This window comes from Tenebrio molitor, chromosome 6, assembly GCF_963966145.1.
Source record: "Tenebrio molitor chromosome 6, icTenMoli1.1, whole genome shotgun sequence".
Classification (NCBI taxonomy): Eukaryota; Metazoa; Arthropoda; class Insecta; order Coleoptera; family Tenebrionidae; genus Tenebrio; species Tenebrio molitor.
Genome location: NC_091051.1, coordinates 2,019,452 through 2,042,924, shown reverse-complemented (window position 1 = coordinate 2,042,924; position 23,473 = coordinate 2,019,452). Strand labels below are relative to the sequence as shown.

The 23,473-nt window shown below is 45.2% G+C and overlaps 2 protein-coding genes across 4 annotated transcripts in view; both read right to left on the bottom strand.

The window, feature by feature from the left end:
* Positions 1-585: 585 nt before the first annotated feature.
* Rab3-GEF (Rab3 GDP-GTP exchange factor) lies at positions 586-14,948 on the bottom strand. 3 transcript variants are annotated; one of them, XM_069050320.1, is made up of 19 exons: positions 13,715-14,948; positions 13,489-13,663; positions 13,146-13,438; positions 12,981-13,096; positions 12,745-12,926; positions 12,510-12,695; positions 12,390-12,422; positions 12,164-12,258; positions 10,711-12,106; positions 10,462-10,662; positions 4,755-5,717; positions 4,519-4,665; positions 4,184-4,435; positions 3,892-4,131; positions 3,568-3,840; positions 3,352-3,519; positions 2,022-2,094; positions 1,606-1,652; positions 586-1,353 (listed from the first exon to the last, which is right to left on the bottom strand). In XM_069050320.1, the coding sequence occupies exons 1-19, from the start codon at positions 14,149-14,151 to the stop codon at positions 979-981; spliced, it is 5,652 nt and encodes a 1,883-aa protein (XP_068906421.1). In that variant the 5' UTR covers positions 14,152-14,948; the 3' UTR covers positions 586-978. The 3 variants fall into 3 exon arrangements, with proteins under 3 accessions (XP_068906421.1, XP_068906420.1, XP_068906422.1); XM_069050319.1 differs by having other exon boundaries at positions 13,489-13,672; positions 13,715-14,947; XM_069050321.1 differs by lacking the exon at positions 12,390-12,422 and having other exon boundaries at positions 13,489-13,672; positions 13,715-14,947.
* A 5,570-nt stretch (positions 14,949-20,518) lies between these two features.
* The window catches only part of Pgant2 (polypeptide N-acetylgalactosaminyltransferase 2), a 38,597-nt gene continuing 35,642 nt past the window's right edge, over positions 20,519-23,473 (bottom strand). Inside the window, exons 6-8 of the mRNA XM_069050300.1 lie at positions 22,274-22,441; positions 21,890-22,221; positions 20,519-21,836 (exon numbers count right to left, since the gene is read on the bottom strand). Of these exons, the coding sequence (XP_068906401.1) occupies positions 21,356-21,836; positions 21,890-22,221; positions 22,274-22,441 (981 nt within the window). The 3' untranslated portion in view covers positions 20,519-21,355. The remainder of the gene's footprint in view (positions 21,837-21,889; positions 22,222-22,273; positions 22,442-23,473) is intronic.

The window sequence follows — 23,473 nt, the reverse complement described above, 5'->3', positions numbered from 1 at the left end:
CGATCGTTCATTCAATTTGTTTTTGTTATTTATTCATCGTCCGTAGCTCATTTCTCGTCTTCCGCGCTCGACTCTTTGACATGTTAAATCCGTTAGCAGGACTGAAAGGAAACATTATAAATTTATGACGCTTTTTTGATTCATCTTTTGCTGCCATTGTCCGACAAAAAAAAACCGACGACGAGGACGCCGTGACTTTTCATCCGATTTAGAAAAAGTCCTTTTGGTCCTCCAGGACTTGTTAATGCGTCTCGACTAGTAGTTAGTTCCCTGCTGAAAGTTAATTAGCCACGTCGTCACTATATTAGACATTACCCGGCGCGTTTTCTTTGTAGCGATTAAACGACGCCATTTGTAACCAAATGTTCATTTTTGCTACCTCAAAGAAGGAAATGACAGTTATCGCGACATCTAAACGTTCGCTTCTAAAAGCTAGTGAGGCTTTGCATACTAATGCGAAGAGGCCTCCGACCGAATTTGCATAAAAATTTACATATTCGTTTCGTTTCTGAAAAAAAGCGCGGTCGCCGCCTCGTGACGTTCATCAGCGCAGCAGGGTCATCAACAACGGTACAAAGAAAAAAATTACTCTTTCAGCATTTATTTCAACATGTAAAATGTCTTTTACATAAGCTGTAGCGATGGGTCCAACGACGATCTAATATTGCTTGCCAAAATCAACAAAACTTGGTACATCTGGAACGGTTAGGATTACCAACTGTATTTACAAAGTTCACAAGATGGCTACTATGTAGGCACAGTATTTTATTAATCGGAGACTCTGCACTCCGTCGACAATGTACAATAATAGGAAACTCTTTGGTGTGTCTACATAATTTACAAGACTCTAGAGCTACGTCACACCGATGCGCTGATATGCTGCCCCTCCCCCCACTCGCTCTACACCCAGGGAAGACAGGAGGGCAAGATGCAGGCCTCCTCCCCGTAGATGAACGGCAGGGAGTACCTCCCGTGGCGTCACTTCGGGCGGGGCGGAGGCTGGGGCGAGGAAGGCTGCCTGGGGGGCAGGGTCCGGCTGGGCACGGGGGGCGGCCTGGCGGGCAGCTGCGCCGGCACCGCGAAGCTCCTGATGCCGGGCGGCGGCGCGGGCGGAGGCACGCCGGGCGGCAGCGCAGGCGGGGGATACGTGGGGGGCCCGCTCGTCGGGGTGACGGTGCCGGGCTCGGGACTGGGGGGCTGCAAGCGGGACTCGGGGTCTTGGGGCGACAGGGCGGGCTTCATGCAGCTCATCAGGGGCACCTTGGGGGTGGTGGCCTTGGACGACAGCTTCTTCTCGGTGCCGGCCGCCACGTAAGAGAAGACGCACAAGACGGAGTAGCAGATCTGGTCCGCCTGAAACATGACGAGTCAGAGACGAGCCGCGACGGATCGATCGGAAAAGAAACGGGGCTTACGTGGAGACAAATAAAATAGTCATGCAGATGAGGGTGGGAACTCATGAATTCTCTGTGTCATGCAAATGGAGGTTATCCGGTGAAATAATAACAACATCTCGCTAGCCTATAACATAACGGTATGCGTAAAACGAAAACGGGGAAGAACGAAAATGGGGTGGGAAGGGGGGATGAGCAACGGGAAATTTACCATCGGAGACTTGTACTTGCGCTGGATCACTTGCCGCGTTTTGGGATCTGAAACAGAAACACCGGTTACAGCTCGAGGTCGACAATCATTTTACTGGTGGCGGCGTCCGTCCGTCCCACCGGACAAACTTCAAGATTTTTTTAATCGTTCACGTGAAAATTCACGTTCCACCGAAAGGGAGCCGGAAAAACCAAGTATAACCGTTCCAATTTTACCGCTCTCGGAATTGGTTTTCTCGATTATCGCAGATGCAGCGGACATGCGGGGTTCGCCGTCCCATTTGTTCCGGCACCGTCGACATTCTAGACGGAAAACATCCCTTCGCCGCGGAATTTTTTTTTTGCGAACGTGGTGCGGTAAAAACTCTTGGACGGTTCAACAAAACAAAAAGACTAGTGTGAGGGTGTGGAACTTACTGAACTCCTCGATGACGAAGATGCCGCCCTTCTGGGTGAAGCACTTCCTGATGTGATCTATCCGAACGAAGAACTGCAACACAGCGTTTGGTAACGTAGAGGAACACCGAACAACACCAACAGTAGTCAAAGCGAAGCAAAATAGAAAGTCATGCGGCCATCGCGTGTCATGCGTGAAGCTCTAGGCAACTTCAGAGATGGTTTGCTCAATGTATGATGGGCCTAAACAGTAGACCGTTAGATGGTATGGTGCGTGTTAGTGTGGTGTGGTGTGTGTTGATGTGTCTGTTGTGCAGGTGTGAGTTGCCATGCGGTCCCCGCCAGAAGCAGCACTCTACACTACGTTTAAATGCGAACATCCTCCAGCAGCATTCTTATCGGAACTCGTGTCGTTAGAATTTTGGATATTTGCAAATAGATTATGGTGGTAAAAAAGAGTCGTTCGAGAAATAAAAAGTCGTGTCAGAAATCGAGGAGGGGGGAAGTAGGTGAGGGATGCAGCAAATCAACTACAGGAAAAAGCGCTAACTAAACAAAGACTAGTAACTAATCTAACGATCAAATTAGACCAGATTTGTTATATACCTCAAAGTCCTGCCAAGCAGCCAGCGACCGACGTGGACAGATCAACGGAAATAGAAACCAACAGAACACAACATTAGTGACGAGTTCGTAACCGACAAGGACCATCTCAAAAGTTCCTAAGCCTCGGTGGTGGTCGGGGGGCGGCCTCGAAGGGTGGACGGGCACCCTTCGAGCGCACCCCCAGACTCCCCCAAACATGACCACTCATCGACATCGATAAATATATATAAATAGAAAGAGAGAGAGAGAAAGAGAAAAACAAAAGAAAAGAAGTAGAAGAGATAGGAAAAAAGAGCATCCAAACATTCAAAAGAAATAATAAAATCTGAACGTCGAGCTAGATTTTAATAAAGGACTTGTTGCACATCGAGCTGCATGCATTCAGAATAATATATATAAACACACTTATAGAGTTTTGAGCGAGTAAATGAAAAAAAAAACGAAGAAAAAACTACTACCTGCGTAACGAGAGCCTCCGAATAACGCCTCCCTAACCTAAATAATTCTTTAGTTGTAATAAAGAGAACACAAAGATGGCACCGAGCGAGTGGCAGAGCAAGTAGGAAAGTTTGAGTGGTCCTTGCAGACAAATGCACATATCACAACGCACCCAACAACACGAAACAAATAAAAGTGAAAGGTCGAGGGACCAAAACGACTCGGTTCGTTGGTTCGTTTTGATCCCCCTCGTCTTTACATCGGTCTCTCGATTCTCGTCTTAATCTTAAGATCCTCATCGTATCACCTTGCTGTTGGCGAAGAGCAATCCTACCCCCTCCATGCAAACCTGTAACAACCCCCCCTCGCCGGTGCTCATGTCTTGTATGGGAAACTCGCCGCCGAGCTCGGGGGCGCTCCCGGCAACTCCCCCCCTCTCCATCGCCTCCTTGATGCAATAGTAGAGTTGCTTGCACTGGAACCACAACTGTTAGTAGCGGAAGCCCCGCCCCAACACACTGACCTTCTTGGTGTAGTACTTGTGCAGCTGGGTCTGCTGGCCGTTGCGTCTCCACAAGCAGAGCACTTTGTTTTTGGGGCTGTAGGTCATGTTGACCAACCGTTCGAACCACCAGCGCTCCACTATGACGCCGCTGACGGAGCGCAACACGAGACCGTCGTCGCGCACTTCCATGAACCTCAAGTCGCCGCCGCCGTCGACCCCTTGGTGGACAGTAAAGCTCTGGCGGTGCAACAGCCGGGATCCCAACGGTTTCAAATCGATATCGTTACCGTGCTGCAATGCGACTCGATAAAACGGGCTGAGCGCCACCCCCGGGGGACTCACCAGGTTGTTGATCTGGTCCAGGAGCAAGTTCACCTCCTGGCTGTAGACGAGGCCGATGTGGCTCTTGCCCAGCAGGCGACGGATCTTGCGCTTCACTTCGGATTTGTTGCAGTTGAGCATCACCAAGATGGCGGTCAGGTTGTAGAGCATCGTCGCCAGGAGCTTGTCCTCCTCGTGCTCTAGGCGTTTGCGCTCGGTGTCGCTCAAGGCCTTGTAGCGCTCCATCATCTCGCGAGGACCCTGCAAAAATCGCCGCAGGCGTCATTTGAAAGATCTCGGCGCGTCGCAGTACTTGGTCCATCCCGATCATGTCTCTCTCTTGGGAGACGGCGTCCAAGAACGCGTCCTCCCAGAACTGCATCTGGTCCCAGAGCGACGACCTGTCCTTGCCGGTCAGCCCCTCGAAGAGGTACGTCCTGACGGCGTCGGGCGACGGCGACGTCACCGTGTTCACCATGTGTCCTCCGTGGTACCGGAAGCCGGTGCTCAGCGACGACTTGCTCGACCACACGCTCGCCGTCCGCTGCTTGGGCAGCTTGGGAAACTGCAACAACGGAGGATCGACTGTCACCGGGAATGGTCCGAGCGCAGAGCGGGAAACTCCGAAAGCCACCAAGCCAGGCTTACCTGTAAGGTCTCGACCTCGGTGTCGGAAACCGTCGACCTGAAGGACGCCTGACCGCCGCCTCTGTTTAAGCCGCAAGCGGGACCGGTCGTGATCGAACCGCCGGAAGGAGAGACCGTACCCCCGGACCCTTGCAACGTCCCCTCGGCCTGCCACATACAACACAAACATCAGGCATATTCCAGCCGAATATGCCTGATAGAGATCACATGCAAGACGTCAGCTACTGGAGACTTACGTCTGAATCGAACGAGGTCAGCTTGCTCAGCAGCATGTTCTTCTTCTGGGTGATCATGTCCTTGAACATGTCGGCCGTCGACTGTTGGCTCTCGGCCTCGGAGTCGTCGCCTTGGATCAGGCGCACCTCGGGGGCTTCCGCTTGGGAGGACTTGCGCGAGGTGTCCCAGTCGAGCTGCAGGGAGGAGCGGGGGCTCTGTGGGGACCTGGGGCTCGAGCTTTGGGTCAGATCCGTGGAGCAGTCGATCAGTTCTTTGGTCCAATAGTGGGTGTGAGCGATCTCGTGCAGCTGGAAAGCCGAAGCCATCCCGCCGAGGCCGTAGTTGCCGTAGGTGACCTCCAAGCCGTGCACCACCGCTTGCACCACCTTCAGCATTCCCTTCCAGACCGGCTTGGGGACGCAGACGTCATCTATGTGATCATCCGGAGCTATCTTCTTGTCGAGGGTCTTGTTCAGCTTGCTCAGGACGAAATTCCTGTACGACTCGTCCTCCATCAGCTTCTTCAACCTGTTGAGCTTCAACCATCCCACTCCTTCTCCCTCCGACACTTGATTCACCACGTCCTTCAAGAACGCTTGGTTCTCGCTGTTGGTGGCGGATCGATCGACCGATTGCTTCCTTTGTATGTCGTCCTGCCTCCTGGGTGCGTGCTTGATCAGAGGACTTTTCTCGACCAAGCCTCGGGGACCTCTGGGGAACGGCCCAAACATTCCGCTCTTCGCGTCTTTGGCTTTCTGCTGAAGGTTCGCCACTTCGGCTGCTTTGGGGTGCTCTTTCTTGCTTCCGAACAGGTCGGAAAACATGCTGGTCGTGCTCGCGGCGATTCCGTTCAAATCAGAACTTATGTTGGAGAAGAAGTCGCGACTGGCGCCTGAAATCACGCTGGAAGTTGCGACCAAAGATGTTGAACTGCTGGTGGACTCCCGGCGAGACTCGGGGGTCCCCTTGGTGAAAGAATCCCCCTGGAAAAGTCAATCCAAAAAGGTGTGACAACTTCCAGGACTATCCTTAACTAGTTAAATATCCCTATATAGGAAAAAATGATTTTTTGGTGTAAAATAGATTTGAGAGATATACAGGGTGATTCTGAAATAAGTTTGGAAAAAAATGTGGAGTACCCTTGACACAAAATAATTCTGCGTAAATGTCTTGGGGGGTTAAATCACAAGGATTACCCTGTATCGTTGTATTTTCGACGTCTATGAATAGGGAAAATTTGTCCGAATTTGTTCACCCCATTAGAAACGATTCTTATTTTCAACTCCACAATAAAGACATATTTTAGAAGCAATCGTAGCAAATTTTGGAACAATTCCGAAGGCTAGCACTCCAGGTAGAAGTTTCACACTATATACAGGGTGTCTCCAAATTCGCGATTTCCAAATTCAGAGCGTTGTAGGGGATCACTTTAGTAGTCCAAATATGGAAATCGGGACTCCCCCCACAAAGATACATTGGTCTGAATGTGCACTCTTTGAAGTGCGTTTTTTTTTTTTAAATGCAGGCTGAAAAGTTCAGTGTTTATTGTTATTTATGGTGTAGATGATTTTGAAAAATAATAGCGTAACGTAACAAATTTGAATTGATCATAAATAACTATAAATGTGTCAAATTTGTTGAAAATTGCTTCGTAAGGTTATGTTTGTAATCAATGTAATAAGTGAAAGAAATTAAAAATTGTCAAATTGACAGGAGCATAAAATAACCTCAAAGTGACCATCAATAAATAAACGTGCCTTTTTTTTTGTTTTTTTCTGTTTCTGTCGTTTCAATAAAGAGAAAGCGAGGAAGGAAATCGTGACGTCACCTGAAAAGGGTAAAAATTGGACTATACAACCAGAATTTTTAACGTGTTGTTTTGTTTACCGATGAAGTTTGGCCGGCAAGATCTCCGGATTTAAATCCTTGCGATTTTTTATGGGGTCATTTAAAACAGCTGATAGATTCGGTAGAATAAGTATAGTCGGTCTTAATTTTAAATTAGAAATACAACCGGCAACACTGTTTGATGAAAAATGCGTCGTGAGGTTATCATTCTCTGTGTCAGTCAATTTCCGTTTTTTACAACTCACGATTTTAGAATGAAGGAAAAGAACGTGCTAACGTTTTTATCTCTTCGACATTTTACTAAAGCATTTTTCATTTTAGTGTCAAGTAAATTACGTTGTTTTCGAATCACGTTTATATTGCCAACCTCGGTTATGACAATCCCCAACTTAGAAATATTTTTGTTTTGCCAATATAATTCAACACATGGTGGAAATTTAAAATTGAGACAGACTATAGTGCTCAAGTTCGGGAAGATCGTGAAGTTGTTTTCAAGGGTTCGTGCATCAATGGTGGTGTATTACGCATCAAGATCAAGGACATTTTCAGCATTTTTACTGTGAATAAGGTAGGGTAAAAGTAAAAGTGCTTTGTAGGTTTTTTCGATACAATTCAGTGTCAGTGTCAAATTTCTTGCGTGGTAATCGTTTTCGTTGTAGCTTTTTTATCATTTCACTTTCATTCGCTCTTCATTACCGTCGACCACGGGCCAGAGTGAGGTGAATTTTGAATTCTTCAATTCGCAATTTCAGCCAGTGCAAATCGTCTTTAAATGTCTTGGTGGTTTAGGGCTTAAAATCTTTCCGCACGCCCTGCATTTGGTAAAATTAATGAGATATGCAACACAATATACAAATGCAAAGTGATCAAAAAGAAAACAAAGTAGAGCAGGCGGAATCGGTCATGTGGTAGCGGATTCTATGCCAATGCATGGGCGTAGACAATTTGTGGTCCCAAACACTTTATAATAAATTAATTACATATCAGTGTGCATTTTGTTATTATTATCTATATAGGTAATGGAGAAAATTTATAAAATAAACAAGAGCAACGTAAAGGCGGCTTTACACCAAGGTAACAATTGGCAACATGTTGCCGCTTGCCGGCAACTTTTTTTAGTAATGACCGGCAACAAAAGGCCGACGTAATTTACCAGCTTTATTGCCAAACGCCACGCCACTGGTAGGCAGATTTTTCGCAGAAATGTCAAAGAAAGCTCAGTTTTAAAACAACGGTGTTGATGTTAACTTTGAAAAAAAAAATTCGATTTCGGCAAAGTTTACGGACGTTTCCTGTAATTGTAAACAACAATAACCCCAGAATAATTGGTAAAATGAGTTTTACCATTGAAGATAAAGAATTAATGATTAACAATTAAATAATTAATAATATATTTTTCGAGAGGTAGGCAACCAATAAAATAACTGTGTAGCAAGTATGCACATGTGTACGATTAAGCTAAGACAGACGTTTCGATAAAACAAAAGATGAGGTAGCACTCTTGATTTGTTTTCTTGTTGATCACTCTACAATTCTACATTACTGACAGGTCACAATAACATTTTTCCTTAATAAAATATAACGTGTTCTGGCACTCACGTTTCATTTAATGAAAATGAACTCGTTTTTAAGATTCAAAATTTGTTAACAACAGGGTCAGGGACGCGAGGTGCGCATGCGCACATACACGAATGTGCGGCCGTATCGACCGGGGGGATGATGTCAAGATGTCGACCACGGGAGACCTCGTATTTAATGTGTGCGAACAAGAGCAATTGACAGCGTTGATAAGGACTGCAAGAAAAAAAAACGGCCCACGCTATAACTTTGCTATTGATGACCCGAATGAAAAAAAATATACAGGAAACGAAATACATAGCTCTAAAAACACTATAAACCTCAGTGATCATATAATTTTTATACCATCTACCCATTTATGGACAATGGGCAACTTTTATTTTTCAAATGGTAACCTATAATTTTTTATTGATTTTGTCAGTCTTTCTTCTGATTGTAATGGCATAAAAAAAACTATACCCTTTGATAACAAAATTTCCGAGAAAAAAGGGAAAATATGTTGCATCAAAATTAGATTTATCGGGATTATGATAAATGGTCACAACTTGTCAAAACGAAACGTCAAGCTAATTTTAAAGATTTTAAGCGATTTTAAGGGGCTTATCGAACAAAAAAACGTTGTATTCAACTCGTTCGTGTGTAAATTGGGCTTTTTTTTGGCATGAGTGGGCCAGTTTAAAACGGGAGTGAAACGAGCCCACTCATGCCAAAAAAAGCCCAATTTACACACAAACTCGTTAAATAAACTACTAAACTAACTTTTTCTCGGAAATTTGTTATGCCATTATAATCAGAAAAAGAAACTGCAACAGAAAAAATAATGAAAATTATAGGTTACCATAAAAAATAAAAGTTGCCCATTGGCATTGCCCATAAATGGGTAGATGGTATAAAAATTATATGCTCACTCAGGTTTGTAGTATTTTTAGAGCCATTTCGTTTCCTGTATATTTTTTTTTATTTGGGTCATCAATAGCAAAGTTATAGCGTGGGCGGATTTTTTAAGACAGCCTGTAGATATGAAATAATTTTTTGAAAATATGTAAAGTAAATTCAGGATGCGAATTTAGCAATGCTCAATCTAACGTGAACGGCGTATATACTTATACAGGGTGAAATCGAAATACATCACAATTTTAAAACCCTAGAATTTTCTGACCAATTGTAAAAATTACGTATATTCAGTTTTGCGCTACAGATCCCCGTGAGGGCAAAAATGCCATATACAGTTTCAGCAAAAAGTTAAGTCATATCACGTTAGGAAGAATATAAGATTAAAAAGTTATCGGCTGCAACGCAAAAAAGGGTTCTAGTACCGCGTTCAGATTAGTTGCTTTCAGTGCTACCTTCGGCTATCTACTGTTTGCTTGGAATTCTTCGTCTCAGTGTGTTATTTTCTTGGAAAATTATACCAATAGTAAAATGACCGATATGGTACTTTGTTACGGAAGTGCAGATGGTATTGCCTTAACGGCACAAGTTTTGTATCGCCAAAAGTTTCCTGCACGTCGTGTTCCGCATTCGCAAACATTTCTGGCTGTTGTCCAGCGTCTACGGAAAATGGTACTTTTTGACCGAGAAGTGTGGACAGGGGCCAAAAACGTACAAAGGACCTCGAACCCCAAATGCTAGGGACTGTGGAAGTAAACCCCTCAACAAGTACTCAGCAATTAGTTCTTGAATTTCAGGTTTCTCAGTTTGTGGTATGTCGAGTAAGGGTTGTACCCCTATCATGTTCAGTGGGTGCAAGTATTGCAACCAAACGATTACATTATTACATAAGCCGGCAAGAGTTTTGTGAGTGGGCGATTCAAAAGTGCGTCGATCCACCTAATTTTTTGCGAACAGTCTTGTTTACCGATGAAACGGGTTTTACACGTAACAGAGTTTTTAATAGCCACAACACAGCAGTACAGTAAGTTTTGCAAAGGGCAAGGGCAAAGGCGTATATAAGAAATCACGACGGACATTTTGAACAATTTTTATAGTTGTAAATACCTACGTTACGTTTTTTCTTTGACTTTTCCTTTCACTTCGTTTTCACTCTTAGTTTTCTTACACGTTTTTGCGCCTGTGTATTTAAAGTGTTTTTCGACTATTTCATTCATAGTAAAGTCTTGTCACTCTCTGTTTTTAAAAGCGTTTTTGATTTGATTTTACACCTAAAAATCATTTTGTCCTGTAAATTTTCAAGATAACGGTGTATTTTTTACTGAAAATCGTTTAATTCTGACTAATTTTAATACTGTCGATTTTACTCCTAATTTTATCCCATATAGAATTATTCAACTACTCCCTTACCCTCAACAATCCCTTTTTCGTCACCACCTCTTTCGCACTCTTGGTCAGATCACCCAGAGTCGACTTTCCGACGTACGTCAAGTCTTCCAACGTATTCTTACTCACGGCTGTCGCAGTTTTGCTGGCTTCCAACGCACTCTTGCTCGCTTCTTGCACGCTCTTGCTCGCTTCTTCCGCCGCCTTCTTCGCGTGGGTGGTCAACTGCAACACAAGAGTCAGACCCGATCTCGCTTCTCTCCGAGCGCAAACCTTGTCGAAGGGTGCAAAAATATGACTCTCTTCGGCTTCCGTCAACTTCTCCTTGGCTTGGATCTTGAACTTGTCCATCTGGGCCAGCAACCCGTCCTGGCTGCTCTGCCTCGTCGTCTCCCTCACCAACTCTTTGGCTTGAGAGGCGAACTGTTCGAAGAGCGACCCTTGCGAGCTCTGCCTCTGCACACCTCCCGCGGACGCCGGCGGCACCGGACTGCCGCTCCCCGACGATCCGAAACTCGAAGTCCGCGCCAGGACGTTGCCAACACTCGGTTGTTTCTGCAAGACGGGAGTCACCGGCGGCACCGGAGTTATCGACCGTCCCTGTCGCGTCTTCCTCGGGGTCGTGGGTCTCTCCTCGCTCGTGGTGCTCCCAGGAGACTCCGGTTTGATGGTGTTGGAACTCATGATGGTCTTGGGGGTCGTGGTGGAGTTCGAGTCGGACTCGTTCTCGAAGCTTTCCGTTTCTTCTTTGTCGGTCTTCTCGTGGACCTCTTCGGTCTTTTGCCTGTTGCCGAACTCCAGTTCTGAGTCTCTGTTGAACGAGGGAGAACTCAGGTCTGACTCGCTGCTCGACGACGACTGCGGCGACTCAGGTCTGTCCGCGGGTGTGTCGCCCCCGGGGTATTGCAGTTTTGACGGGGGTTTGTAAACCATGTCGACGTCGACGTTCGACGACAGCGACATGTTCTGCGCCGAGGCTTTTCTCTGCTCTTGGTACGAAGAGCACCCGGGAGACAGGTCGGAGGAGACCATCTCCGAAACGAAATCGCTCAGCGAGGAGTAGCTGGAACTGGTACTTTCCGCACCTTCCGAATCCGAACCGCTCTCGTCGGTGGGTTGGTTCTCCTGGGTCTGCAAACTCCTCAGAGCTCCGTTGAGGGAGCTGCCGTCGTCCCAAACGCTGAACTTGATGGGTTCCAACGTGTGCAAGTACCACTTGGCTTTGTCCCCGACCTGCGCGGGGTCCAAAATCCCGGTGTGGACCCTCTGGAAGGCCACGTTGGTCGGGGTGAGCGACCACTCTGCCAAAAACTCGACCGCTTGAGTTCTGGCGAACCGATTCAAAAACTGAGTAGTTCTGGGCCGAGACCTGAGGAAACTGTTGATCTGGAACGCCACCACCGGTCGCGGGTACAACCGCAACGTCCTGGTGTGCTCGGAGAAGTTGGCCAAGAGATTCTGAGAGTTGAAAAACCTGACCATCGCCACTCTGGTGGCCACGTCGACCGAATCCACGTCGTTTCCGTAGATGAAAGGGTTGAATCCTGACGGGGGAGTGGGGGAGAGTGGGCGATGGGGCGGCATGGGGCTCTGAGGGGTGATGGAGAGCTTGGGAGAGACGACTGGGGAGTGTGCGGGACTCGGTTCCGGCGATTTCTGCCGCGATATGCTGAAAGGATGGATTAGTTGCGAAACTCAAAGTGATGCTCAATTTTTTCGTCGCTACCTCAAAGTGTTGGGAGTGGGGGTCGGGATGCTCTCCCTTCTGGAGGGTTGCAAGTGATTGCTGGAGGCGCTCGGAGTCGACAAACTCCCCAAAGCCTGAAACGGACGAGCGTGAAACCAGGGTTCGCGGAGCGTCAACACTCAGCATGCAAGAACTAGCGGCTAAAGTTGGCGTACTAGGCGTGCTCTAACAAGCGTACTAGTGCTATGATATGAAAAATAATTACTCCGGTGCCAACTTGATCCATAAGTTGCATAGCCTGAAGTAAATAGAGATGAGAAAGAGATCTCGTGTGTCAAAATTGTAGAGGTGTGGGCGAAGGAGGGAGTATCGGAATTGGGCGTACCTGTTTGAGGTGGTTTTTCAAAATGGTGCCTTCCGGTTCCGGCAGGGCGGGGATCTCCTGAGCTGAAGTGAGCTTGTTGGAGTCGAGATCGACGAGCCAGACGTCGTCCGGCAGTCGGAAGTTCTTCTTGTACATGAGGAAGCTGGCGGGAAGGCCGATAACGTAGGGCGTGGGCGCCAACAGGAGCTACAACCGGGAAGTTGTTGAACGGAAACGAGGAGGGAGCGTCAGTTACCTGTTCGGCGCAGCTCATGCAAGTCGGCAAAAGCGGTATCACCGGAAACATGTACTCTAAAGGGTAAATCATCGTCACGAAGGCCATCACAGACATACAAAGAGCATTGTAATCTCTCGATTGGAAAACGACTTTGTTCTCCAGCAGTATTATTGTTAGAACTTTTAGACAGGTTTCCACACCTGCAAAATGACAGTTGGTAAAGGTCGATGAGGGTGGATCGTTGGGGCGTTTACCTAACAATTCTAAAGGCAAATGTAGTGGAAAATCTACAAGGCTGAACCGAGTATGGCTGGGTAATGCGAATATCAACGGTTCGTAAACGCTCGGCGACAGCACCTCCACCTCCACCCTGCAAAATGCAATTTAGCAAGTAGTCCTCGGGCTCCAAACGTGATTACTTAGTTTTCCCGGGAATGGGGACGGGAGCCGAGAGCAATCTCAGTATCCAAGTCTCGATTTCCCTCACGTCGTGCAGCACTATGGAGGAGGCTCCTTCGCCGGCCTGTCCGGTCAGGACGCTCCACACGTTATCCCTCGGCATCTGCTTGGACCCACCCACTCGCCTCGGATTGGAGGACTCGTTGCAGGCGTCGATCAGTTTCTTCAAGATGAACAAGCACTCGCGGAACATGGTGAAGAAGGGGTGGTGGGAGAGGAGGCACAACGAGGTGAGAGAGTGGTTGCGCACCCTCTGCAAACGATCGGGGGATGAATTGTTGGCGAAACGTCGGAGTGTCTCACCTGTCGCCGCCGACTGGCTCTGGGGGAGGGCGAGTGGCTGCCGCCGCTCTCGGAGTCGTTCGACGGTGCCGTCACCCCCAGCCTAGGTGTGGGCGTGGTGTTGGGCCCCGCCGTCTCCGAGTCCCTCCGGCTCGGACAGTCCTTTTCGGAGTCGCTCGGCCCCACGTTGCTGCTCCTGTAATCACTAGGAAGCCACGTGAACCGCTTCGATCGGGGAAGATTTTACCTCGAGAACGCCGAATCCGAGCTCTTCTCCATGCTCTTCCTCCAGGAGTCCCGCCGAAGGTTGGTGCTGGCGCGTCGGCCCGCCGCCCCCACGTTCCCCGAGATCCTCTCGACGGGCCTGTAGAAGTTGACGCAGATGCCGTACCTGGTCTTTCCCGAGTCCTTGTCGGTGAGGGTGAAGACGAAGGAGGAAGCCTCGCGGAGGGCCGTCCGTCTGGGTCCCACCGACGAGCACCCCTCCGGCTGGCAGAAGTACACCATGTCGAGGGGCATGGGGAAATCCTTGTGGTCCTGGATGGGGTAGCGGCGGAGGAGCTCGGGGGCCTGGATGGGGGGACCGGCGCTCTGCCTGGTGCCGGCATTATTGCTGGGCCGCGCCCCGACTATAGTCAAGTAGTCTATGAGTCGGGGGCAGAGAAATTGCCTCTCGGAGTCCATAGACGTGGCGATTGGGTCACCTTGACGGCGACGAGGGGGACATAAGCGTCATCGTCGGTCGCAACTGCAACCAGAGGGTGAAGGTCACGGCCACCCGGACTAAAAATAGCAAAAAATCGATGTGTCAACGCACTCGAGGGTGACACACGTGCGCCTCGTCACAATTTCGTCGGCGCTTTCGTAACCGGATCCTTCGCAGGATCTCAAAGGAGAACGCATCGATCTGGCACTTCCGGTGACCGGATCTGCGAGCTTCAACGCGGCGCTTCGTCCTTGCTCCGGTTTGTTGCACAAAGCCCAACGAAAATCGATCGGCTCCGGCAAAAAGCTTCCCCGCGGACAGATTTATCTCCTTCCTCCCGAGCTAAAAACAGAACGCGTTTCGGTATTATCCACCTGTCTAATGTAGGTACATTTGGAATACGATGCGGGTCACGTCTGCACGTGAAAACTTAATTACGGGATCCTCTCCCGTTGGCTGTTCCACCCTTTCGCCCCCCGAGGGTGGGACATGACCGTGCGGAGTGCCGCCCCCGCGACATTAATAAATTAATTGGCAGACGACGAAGTTTCCCCCGCGGTTGGAGCTTTTAAAGCTCGGCGCAAATGGCTTTGGCAAACATGGCCGCTAATTTACTCACGGCTTTGTCGACCAGGTTTTTGCTAATTCGGCGGAGATAAGCGAGCTTTTCGGCAAAACGGCCTTGCGTTTACGCAAATTAACTGGAAATACCAACAACACCTGTTCACATGCGACTCGCGGGCAAATACTAGCGACAACTGATAGTTTATCAGCGAATGTGGGTTAGTGTCGGTGTGACTAATCGCTAAACTGCGTTTAACAAGATCCGGAGAAGGATGTTTTACAAACGAAAACTCGACCGACTCTAGATTTGAATTTTCCTCGATCCGAGGAAGTTGCGCAACATTATCGTTTTGACCGGTGCGATCGAGACTAATTGATTTTCGCTCATTCGGCAGTTTCGATCTTATCTCGTCTCGCATTCGGCCGATTTAAAAAAAATAGATATTTATCCGATCGATTTTCGTCGGAAAACGCAACAAGTGTGCAAGCCTGGAAATTGCGCAAACGAAAACGACGCTCCGGCAAAGGCGTCAACATATTGATCGCCCTCAAGATCCACGGTCCGGCGACACGATTCCATTTTTTATAGTCGGGCGTCGCGACGCTCCTCGATCGATAGTGCCGCCGGTAAAAGTACGCAAAAACTGAACATACACGAACAATCATCGGGGCCCCATCACGCTCAACTCACCAATTTATGAAGGTGTGCGGAGCCCTCGCCGAGACATGTTGTTGTGTGCGTGCGAAGACACTCGCTTTCTGAATTTCACTGAATAAATGATCCGGGTGGCGGGAGCATGCGCCGCGGGGCTGCGTCGCGACGCCCCGGAAAGTCGATTGATTGGCGTCGATTATTCGAGAGGTCGTTAGTTGGCGCGGGGACAGGGGACGGTTTTTTAATTCGTAGAGGTGCGAACGACTGCGTAATTAATTATTGTGGCGGCTGTCGTTCTTCTTGTCGTAATTGACCGCCCACGGGGCCGACGGTAACGGGGGTGGGTCATGATGATTGGGGGGTCACGTGGGATCGAGTGTCGACACGTGGACTTTGGGGATCACGTGACGGGGACAAAAGAAAACTAATCGTCACGTTTTAATTTTTATTTCGCTTCTTTATTTGCTCCACCGGGTTGTACGGCTTTGCTACAAATGTCGACAAAGCTTTTCCCAAAGATAAAGACAAAACCGACCGATTGTTGCATTATCTCTAAATTCCCACAAATATTTACACTAGACTGAAATCAAATCGGTGCGGAGACTGTTAGGAAGCTGTGCGAGTGTTAAAATGGCACTGAAAGCGCAGCTTCACACTCTTCAGTCGAAAGAAGATTGCGAAACCATTTTGAGAAGAAGCTAGACTATCCGGCCCAGCTGGTACGAGATACGGTCTCATCGTTATTTATGAAATTGCGATAAGCAAGCCTTTTATTGTAGTCAAGATCCTTTCTAACAATTCTTTGACAAGTTGACACTGATGGCTCAGTCAGCTGCGACAGTCGCCTGAGAGATAATTGGGGTTCTATTTCCAGTCTTAATATTTTGCTCAGTACGAACCTTAGGTTCCAGACCTCCGCTGAACACTGCCACTTTCTCGAAATCTGCCTACTGTGTATTTCAAGGTCTCGCAATAGCTATTTATGTAACAAGTCCATAATATAATGCTTTATTGGACGAGTCGAGTTTATGGACGAGCGAGCGCCTCGCGAGCGCCTCCATAAATAGAAGAGTCCAATAAAGCATCATTATGGACGAGTTGCATACCATATTTTATGTTCGACTGCATTATTTGTTCAAATTACAAAAAAATAACAGTGACATCTATGAGGTAAATGTAAAATGACAGCAGGTTTGCGACTTTATTTATTATTTGGAATAATAAATATCGGACTAGTCCGATAAAGTGGTAGTTTATGGCCTCAAAATAACGTCATAAACTATATACCGAGTGACTATAAATGATTGAAAGAAAATAGTGGATTGGCAACACTGATGCAGTTGGTAGTTCAAGTCTTCTCGTGCATTATCTGTCACTCATTTCTATTTAGGTTAGGTTAAGTCGCGAAGTACATTGTCGATTTAGATTTTTTTGACGTTTGTTTCAATTTTAAAAATTACGTGTGTCATGCCAACGATGTTGCCAACTAAAGATTTCAAATGTGTTACCAACATCACAAAATAATTTTCAATCATTTATAGTCACTCGGTATATATTTGTCACAGTCGAACATAAAAGTGTTAATAAACTCAATTCTTGAAAAATCGGATCGGTATATCCACGCTCAATTTTCATCTGGGTATTCTTGGTGATCATTGCGAAAATACGATTCAATCATGAATATCTTTTGTTCAAAAGTGAAAACCATTTCATAGATAAAGTTTTGCGAACAAAATTACTATGGCAATTAATGACAGTTGTGACAGTTCAATTATTATGTGACAAGCTGAGCCATATGTTTTTAATGCTTATAATCATAAGATTCACGTATAAGCTTATCGTAATATCCGGTTCCTTACGCTATTTTAAAAAATAACGTAGCCAATCAAATAGTTTAACGTTATATTTTGTTGGTCTTTACGTCTAATAAAGATAGATGTCAGGATTTGACAAATATTAACTTGTCCATTGTGTCCATTGCAATAACTAAATCATATCATTGAAATATGTACTCAGATGTGCTCCGCAGCCGAATGGTTGCGAGAAACTCAAAAATTTTGGTGACAGTTTTCTAAATGAATGTCAAAATTATAAGGGCATTATTATAATATTTTGTGGTTATGAAAATACTTTTGAAAATTATGAATTACGTTATATTTATAACATAAAATCAGACATAAGCATAACGAAAAATGACGTTCCGCAAACTCTCTATTAACGAGCTGCACGTTAAAATAATAATTTTGATCGGAATTTATTTCAAGCTAGGTATTTGAGCGTTATCGTAACTCTTGAGTTACATATGCTTCATATAGGCAACCCAATTAACGTACTGGCACAATTTACCTATTATTGATTTTTTTTAATAAACAATTGTCAAAACGTTGTCACGTTGGTATGAGCCAAACAGTGATTATCATGATAATACGATTAGTTACACTGAGCCTCAACATTTTTTAATGTACAGTCGCGAGCAATAAATTTTGGTCGTCAAGGTCATTCTTTGACGCAATCGAAAATGCTCCATTGTAAAACAGTCGTAAATATCATAACCTATCATCATGTTGTATGACATTAATTGTCATTTTTTTCTCATTTTTTTGACATTTTGTTGACATGGGCAAAATCAGGCAGGGATTTTTTTAAATTTGACATTGACGACCAAAATTTATTGCTGGCGACAGTAACTAAGCCTGCGCCCTGACGAGCGAGAGTTTATTTCAAATTTGAAAAAGATTTCTCCTGATTTCTCATTAAATTTGTTTTAAAAACGGGAAGTGAACATAACCTCATCTATGTTATGGGGTACAGCTGGTCCATATGCGCCATATTTTAGGGTGGTAAAGTTTATTGTCCAGCGAGACATAAAAAGCACTAAATTCTACGTAGAGGAAGTAGTACTATGGCGGACAATAAATTTAGGCCGGCCTGTCATTGCCTTGACATCAAAATGTGAAGCTGGGATTATGTTCAACTAATGTTTAAGTAAAAATAATAAGAATCAATAAATAAATGAAACGTGCTGCTAATAAAACAATATGAACGGAATTCAAAGCAATTAAATTTCATTTTGAATCAAATAAATGTCATAATTTATAGTTACCAACATGGTATGAAAAAATATCTACCTAGGGTTTTTTAAATTTTACCAACCTAAAGCAACAGGTGGTGGTTTTTTAATTTTTTGAATGGACATTATGTAGACTGCTCTAATTTTGTTCATTCATGTAGGATTTTTGGAATATCTGAGCTTTAAACAGTTTAACTTGATTGTCAAAATGACAAGAATCGAAAGTGGGGTTACAGTTTCTAAAAATTTATTTACAATTTATGGGAATGTCAAGATAGTGACAGCTAAAATTTTTTGGCCGCCATAGTACCTAGCGCACGTAAAACTTGAAATATATCCGTCGAGCAGTAACATTTTTGTCTTGAAATTATGCTCTAATTAATGTATTCTAGTGCATTTTGTAGTGTTGGGTTTATTTAATACAATTTAAATTGTCCCAATCTCTCACTGGCCAATGTAGGTATAGTGTGGTTTTTTACTTAATTTTGACAGACAATTGTTTAAAAAAAAAAAATCACCTTAATGATAGTATTACCGTTATAACTTTTTTTCTGCTCCGTCCACATAAATTGACCAATGAGAATCAAAGCCAGATTCAATTTGTATAATTTTTCATCACATTTGCCACGTAAAAAACTTAAGGTTAGAATTTAGCTGTCAAATTCCCAATTATTGTTTTAGGTTTTAAAAAATAAAATGGCATTAAACAATTCGAATGTCAGATTTTTTTTTCTGTGTAAATCAGATCGTCTTAGAAGCCTTTCAATCTCTCATGGGTTGTGAGTCATATCTGCGCAAACGACGAACATCGGTTTCAATCTGAAGTGGCAAATCTGCAGCATTTTCATTTTTCACAGCTGGCTTGATCATTAACGAACCATTGTATTGTGTCATTATGAAATTGTAATTTCGAAATTTAACGCGTGGCTAAAATAGTCGACCTTTTCAGTTTTCATTTGCCAATTCTTCACTGATTTATCGCTCCGCCTTCGCGCAGATATTTCCATGGTCAAAACCCATCGAGCTAATAACGTAGACTGTTATATCAATGTCAAAACCCATGAGAGATTGAAAGACCTCAACAACCTATTTGATTGGTAACTAAGAAAATGTAATGGGCGGGGCCCGGGGCAGATAAAATGTTACGTTGTCCTTAGTATAGCAACTTCTCTAGCAGAAAACTCGATTTTGCCTTCTCCTCTATAAATCCTGTGGTATTTTTTTTGGATATTTAGTTTTCAATTTGTAATTAAAAATTAATTGTGAACATGTGAAAAGTATGTTTGAAAAAAAAAACACAATTCATTCGTTCGTTCGTGTTGTAAATTTGTTGTGTTTTTTGGGTTGAGTGCAGATTTTGTGGATGTCTAAAGTCCATTCGTTTTGTATTGAACTTTTCAAGGTCAAATAATTTAAATTTTGGCTCTGTAATTATGTTTTGTAAATAGTGACATGCATCTAACCAACATAATGTGATTTAGCAATGCTCAATTCAACGTTTACGGTGTTTACCTGCATGTCATTATTTACAAAACATAATTACACAGCCAAAAAATAAAATTATTTGACCTTGAAAAATTCAATACAAAATGAATGGACTTTACTACACGGCTCTGGAGCGAGAGCTGAAGAGGTATGAAAAGCGAGTTCGCCGAGAGTTTAGATTGTTACAAGATGGCGGCCTTGACGGAGTGGGTTGTGTATGCCGTTCAAGATTTTCATCTCTGACGACGAATCACCTCCAATCACGACAATTATAAGGACTAAGGAGTTTATGTTCGTGGATCGGAGTAAATTTGTGCTCGAGGCTTATCGCAACGATCGCCGATTCAAGAGACGACTTAACGACGTACTTCTACCCTTAATCGCAGTCCTAACGACTTCCAATTAATTAAGAGATTTTATATCGACGCTAACTCGAGTAATTTTTCTGTTTATAGCCTGATTAATAAATTTTCCAACCAAAAAAAATCAAAATGGCGGATGCGCCGGGTGTAATGTAATTTATTTCTTTTCGGTCGGTAAAGTCCAAGGTTCTAGGGTGGGTGAGGTCAAATCACTTCATAATATTTTTTATTCCCTTAAAAATTAAGATAATACAAAATTTTTACATAAATCTGCTATGAATATGTACAATAAAATAGTTCTCCGTACTCGGGTTAAGTACCGTCGAAAGGAAAATATTTACACAAAGAAATATGAAATAAGTACAAGGTGAACAGACGGGGGCGAGTCTATGATATAAAATGTCCTTTTAAAAGTCTTCAGTAGAGTACTAATTATTGTCTACATGGGTTTGTTTAACTGAACGTGGCTACGATTAGTATGTATTTGATTAACGAATACTGCAGTCATCTTATCACTTAACTTAAAAAATACAGGAAGATTATAGAACGTAACATTACACTGAAGAAGAGTGCAGGGTTGAAGATATACCCGTTTTGGAACTTAAATTTGAAAGCAATCAGTGTGACTAAATTTTCTAAAATATATCACAACCACTCATCAAATTTGCTCGTTTCGCAGCGACAGAGCACGACGCACCGTTCGGGGCGACGCACTTTTCGCGTTGAACCGGCATCTCAACAATATAAATAAAAAATTAGATTAGATCTATGTATAACTGTAATGATCAACACTGGCCTTACAGATAGTGAGTATTCCCAGATAAATCGTTACACTAACAACCGAGATACAAAAGCGTGAAACTTGACCGTGTTTTTTTTCTCATTTATTTTTTGTTAACAATCTGTACAAAACAGTAGTACAACATTCACGTGTCTTTTTTGTTACAGTTTTTGATTGAGGAGCTTCCACTGGCGGCCTTCCAGAATTGACTAGAGAATTGGGCAATGTTCGAGGGAAAATAAAAAAATCTGAGGCAATCTCGCGATTACGAAGTGCTGGTAAGCTTCCACCTTTGCGTCTCCAAATTAGTATTGCATCTTTCGGCCGTGATACCCTTGACGTCCGTATACCTAGAATCTAAACATAGGGGGAACCTGGAATGTCTCAGCAAGCCCCCGGGTTCGATCAAGTGCCACTTCTGGCTGTCGGAGCCGTCGCAGATGCGCATCACGACCTGCGCCCCCTTCATGTAGTCGACGAGAGTGAGGCACAGGTCGTGGTGTTTGATCAGGCCGCCGCCGGTCAACCCCCACTCCTGGTTGCCGCCGGTGTGGTGGCACTGATAGAGGGCGACGGTGCCGTCGATCAAGTGTCCCATCGTGTCCAGGCAGTACATGCCTTGTCGCAGCTCCCCCACGTGCGAGGACGTCGCCTGGGGGATGGCCAGTTCGGGGTAGACGTGCTGCAGGTACCACTTGAAGGGCTTGCACTGCAGCCGGTTCCGCAGCTCCAGGCGCTCCGAAATGCTGCAAAACGAAGCGAAATGAAAACTCGAAAAGGCACGAACGCCACGACTCACTCTCCGAACGGAATGTTCTTGGCCAAGGGGACGGAAGCGTAGTAGAAGTGTTTGTAGTCGTCCATCCACACCTCGGCGGCTCGCCGGGTGTTGCGGGCGAAGACGTTGCCGCTGCCCCCGGGGAAGGTGTAGGGGTGTCTCTTGCGGAACACGTGGCCCACCCTGCTGCAGGGAATTATCTCCAGGCTACCGCCGCACTGCCACACTCTGAACGAGATCTCGAGGTTCTCGCCGCCCCACACGTCCATTTTCATGTCGTACTTGCCCAGTTTCTCGAAGTAGGCCTTGTCGATGACGAACAACCCCCCGGCGATCATCGGGGTGCGGATCGCCTGAAATCGTGCTTTTAATTCGAGGATCGACGACGGGATTTTGCGGTCGCACCTGGGTGGGGTCCCTCTGTCGGCTCTCCCTCTCGGCGTATCCGAGATATTCCCATTTGAAAACCAGATTCCAATCAAACCCGCCCCTCAGATCCGCCGACGCTCCGATATATTGGAACGTGTCCATGCTGATTACGTCTATGACGGGGCAGACGACGCGGCTCGGATCCTGGAACGAATCAGACCTTTAATTAAAAAGTCGCTTTGCGCGGAACCATCTCCACCAATTTGCTTTGATAATTGAACGCTTGCGCCCCCAGGAGCCTCACGCCGCGGATGAATTATTTATGGGGGCCTCTCGGTGCACCCAAACTTATTGAATTACGCCCAGATCAAAACAGCGTATCTGAGGGCTTGTTTGGACCAAACACGACGGACGACCCCGCGAAGGGCGCAACCTCCATCGCCCTCGACAGGTCACGACCTTGGACCTTCCAACAAGGTTGACCCGCAAAAGTAACGAATCGTTTCGATAAGATAAAACTTCCGGGGCAAGTCTGGTTCAGCTTTCGGGCCCCGATTTCCGCCAAATTCTGCCGAAATGCTTCATTTTATTCGGCGGTAACGAATTAGCAAGAGAGAATCGGAAAAGATCCGGAAGTTACGACTTTACTGACTCGGACATGTTTCAAGAAATGGTCGTCGTGGTGAACACGTTCTTTTAAATGTTGTTTCATTCGCGACAAATTACACGCACGATTATTCAAACAAAATTTAAAACTGAGTTGCTGAAAAATGACAGATACTACCAACCGAAAATGACAAGATTCGAATTTCCCCAGAAAAAAGTTGGTACCAATGATTTATCGTCGTGAAAATTCATGGCGGTGATAGAAGCGTCACAAAAATCGTAAACTTGAAAATATCAAATCTGATAATCCGAACCTTACCAGATTAATTCCAACCGGCGCAAAACTTACTAAAACAATGATAAAATATACAGGAATAGGCATATTTTTAAACGATTACTTGCTGGCCTTTCGAAAATTTGTTCCAATTTTATTTATGTTCTTAGCAGACAATAGATAACATATTTACTATAAAACAATTAATAGAAAAGAGAGAAAGCAAACAATATAGAAACACATTTGTATTCATTGATTTGGAAAACTGCTACGATACCACTCCAAAAGATTAATTGAATATTAAGAAGTAGCATAAAAGAAAAAAAAGGACGTCCAGAAGAAATGTGGATACAACA

What these genes read in the sequence shown, in the direction of transcription:
- Rab3-GEF (XM_069050319.1), bottom strand. Translation starts at nt 14,151, where the DNA reads ATGGACTCCGAGAGGCAATTTCTCTGCCCCCGACTCATAGACTACTTG. An exon ending in TCGGATTCGGCGTTCTCGAG is followed by an intron (nt 13,673 to 13,714) that starts GTAAAATCTTCC and finishes GTGGCTTCCTAG; the next exon opens with TGATTACAGGAGCAGCAACG. An exon ending in CCCATTCCCGGGAAAACTAA is followed by an intron (nt 13,097 to 13,145) that starts GTAATCACGTTT and finishes TGCATTTTGCAG; the next exon opens with GGTGGAGGTGGAGGTGCTGT.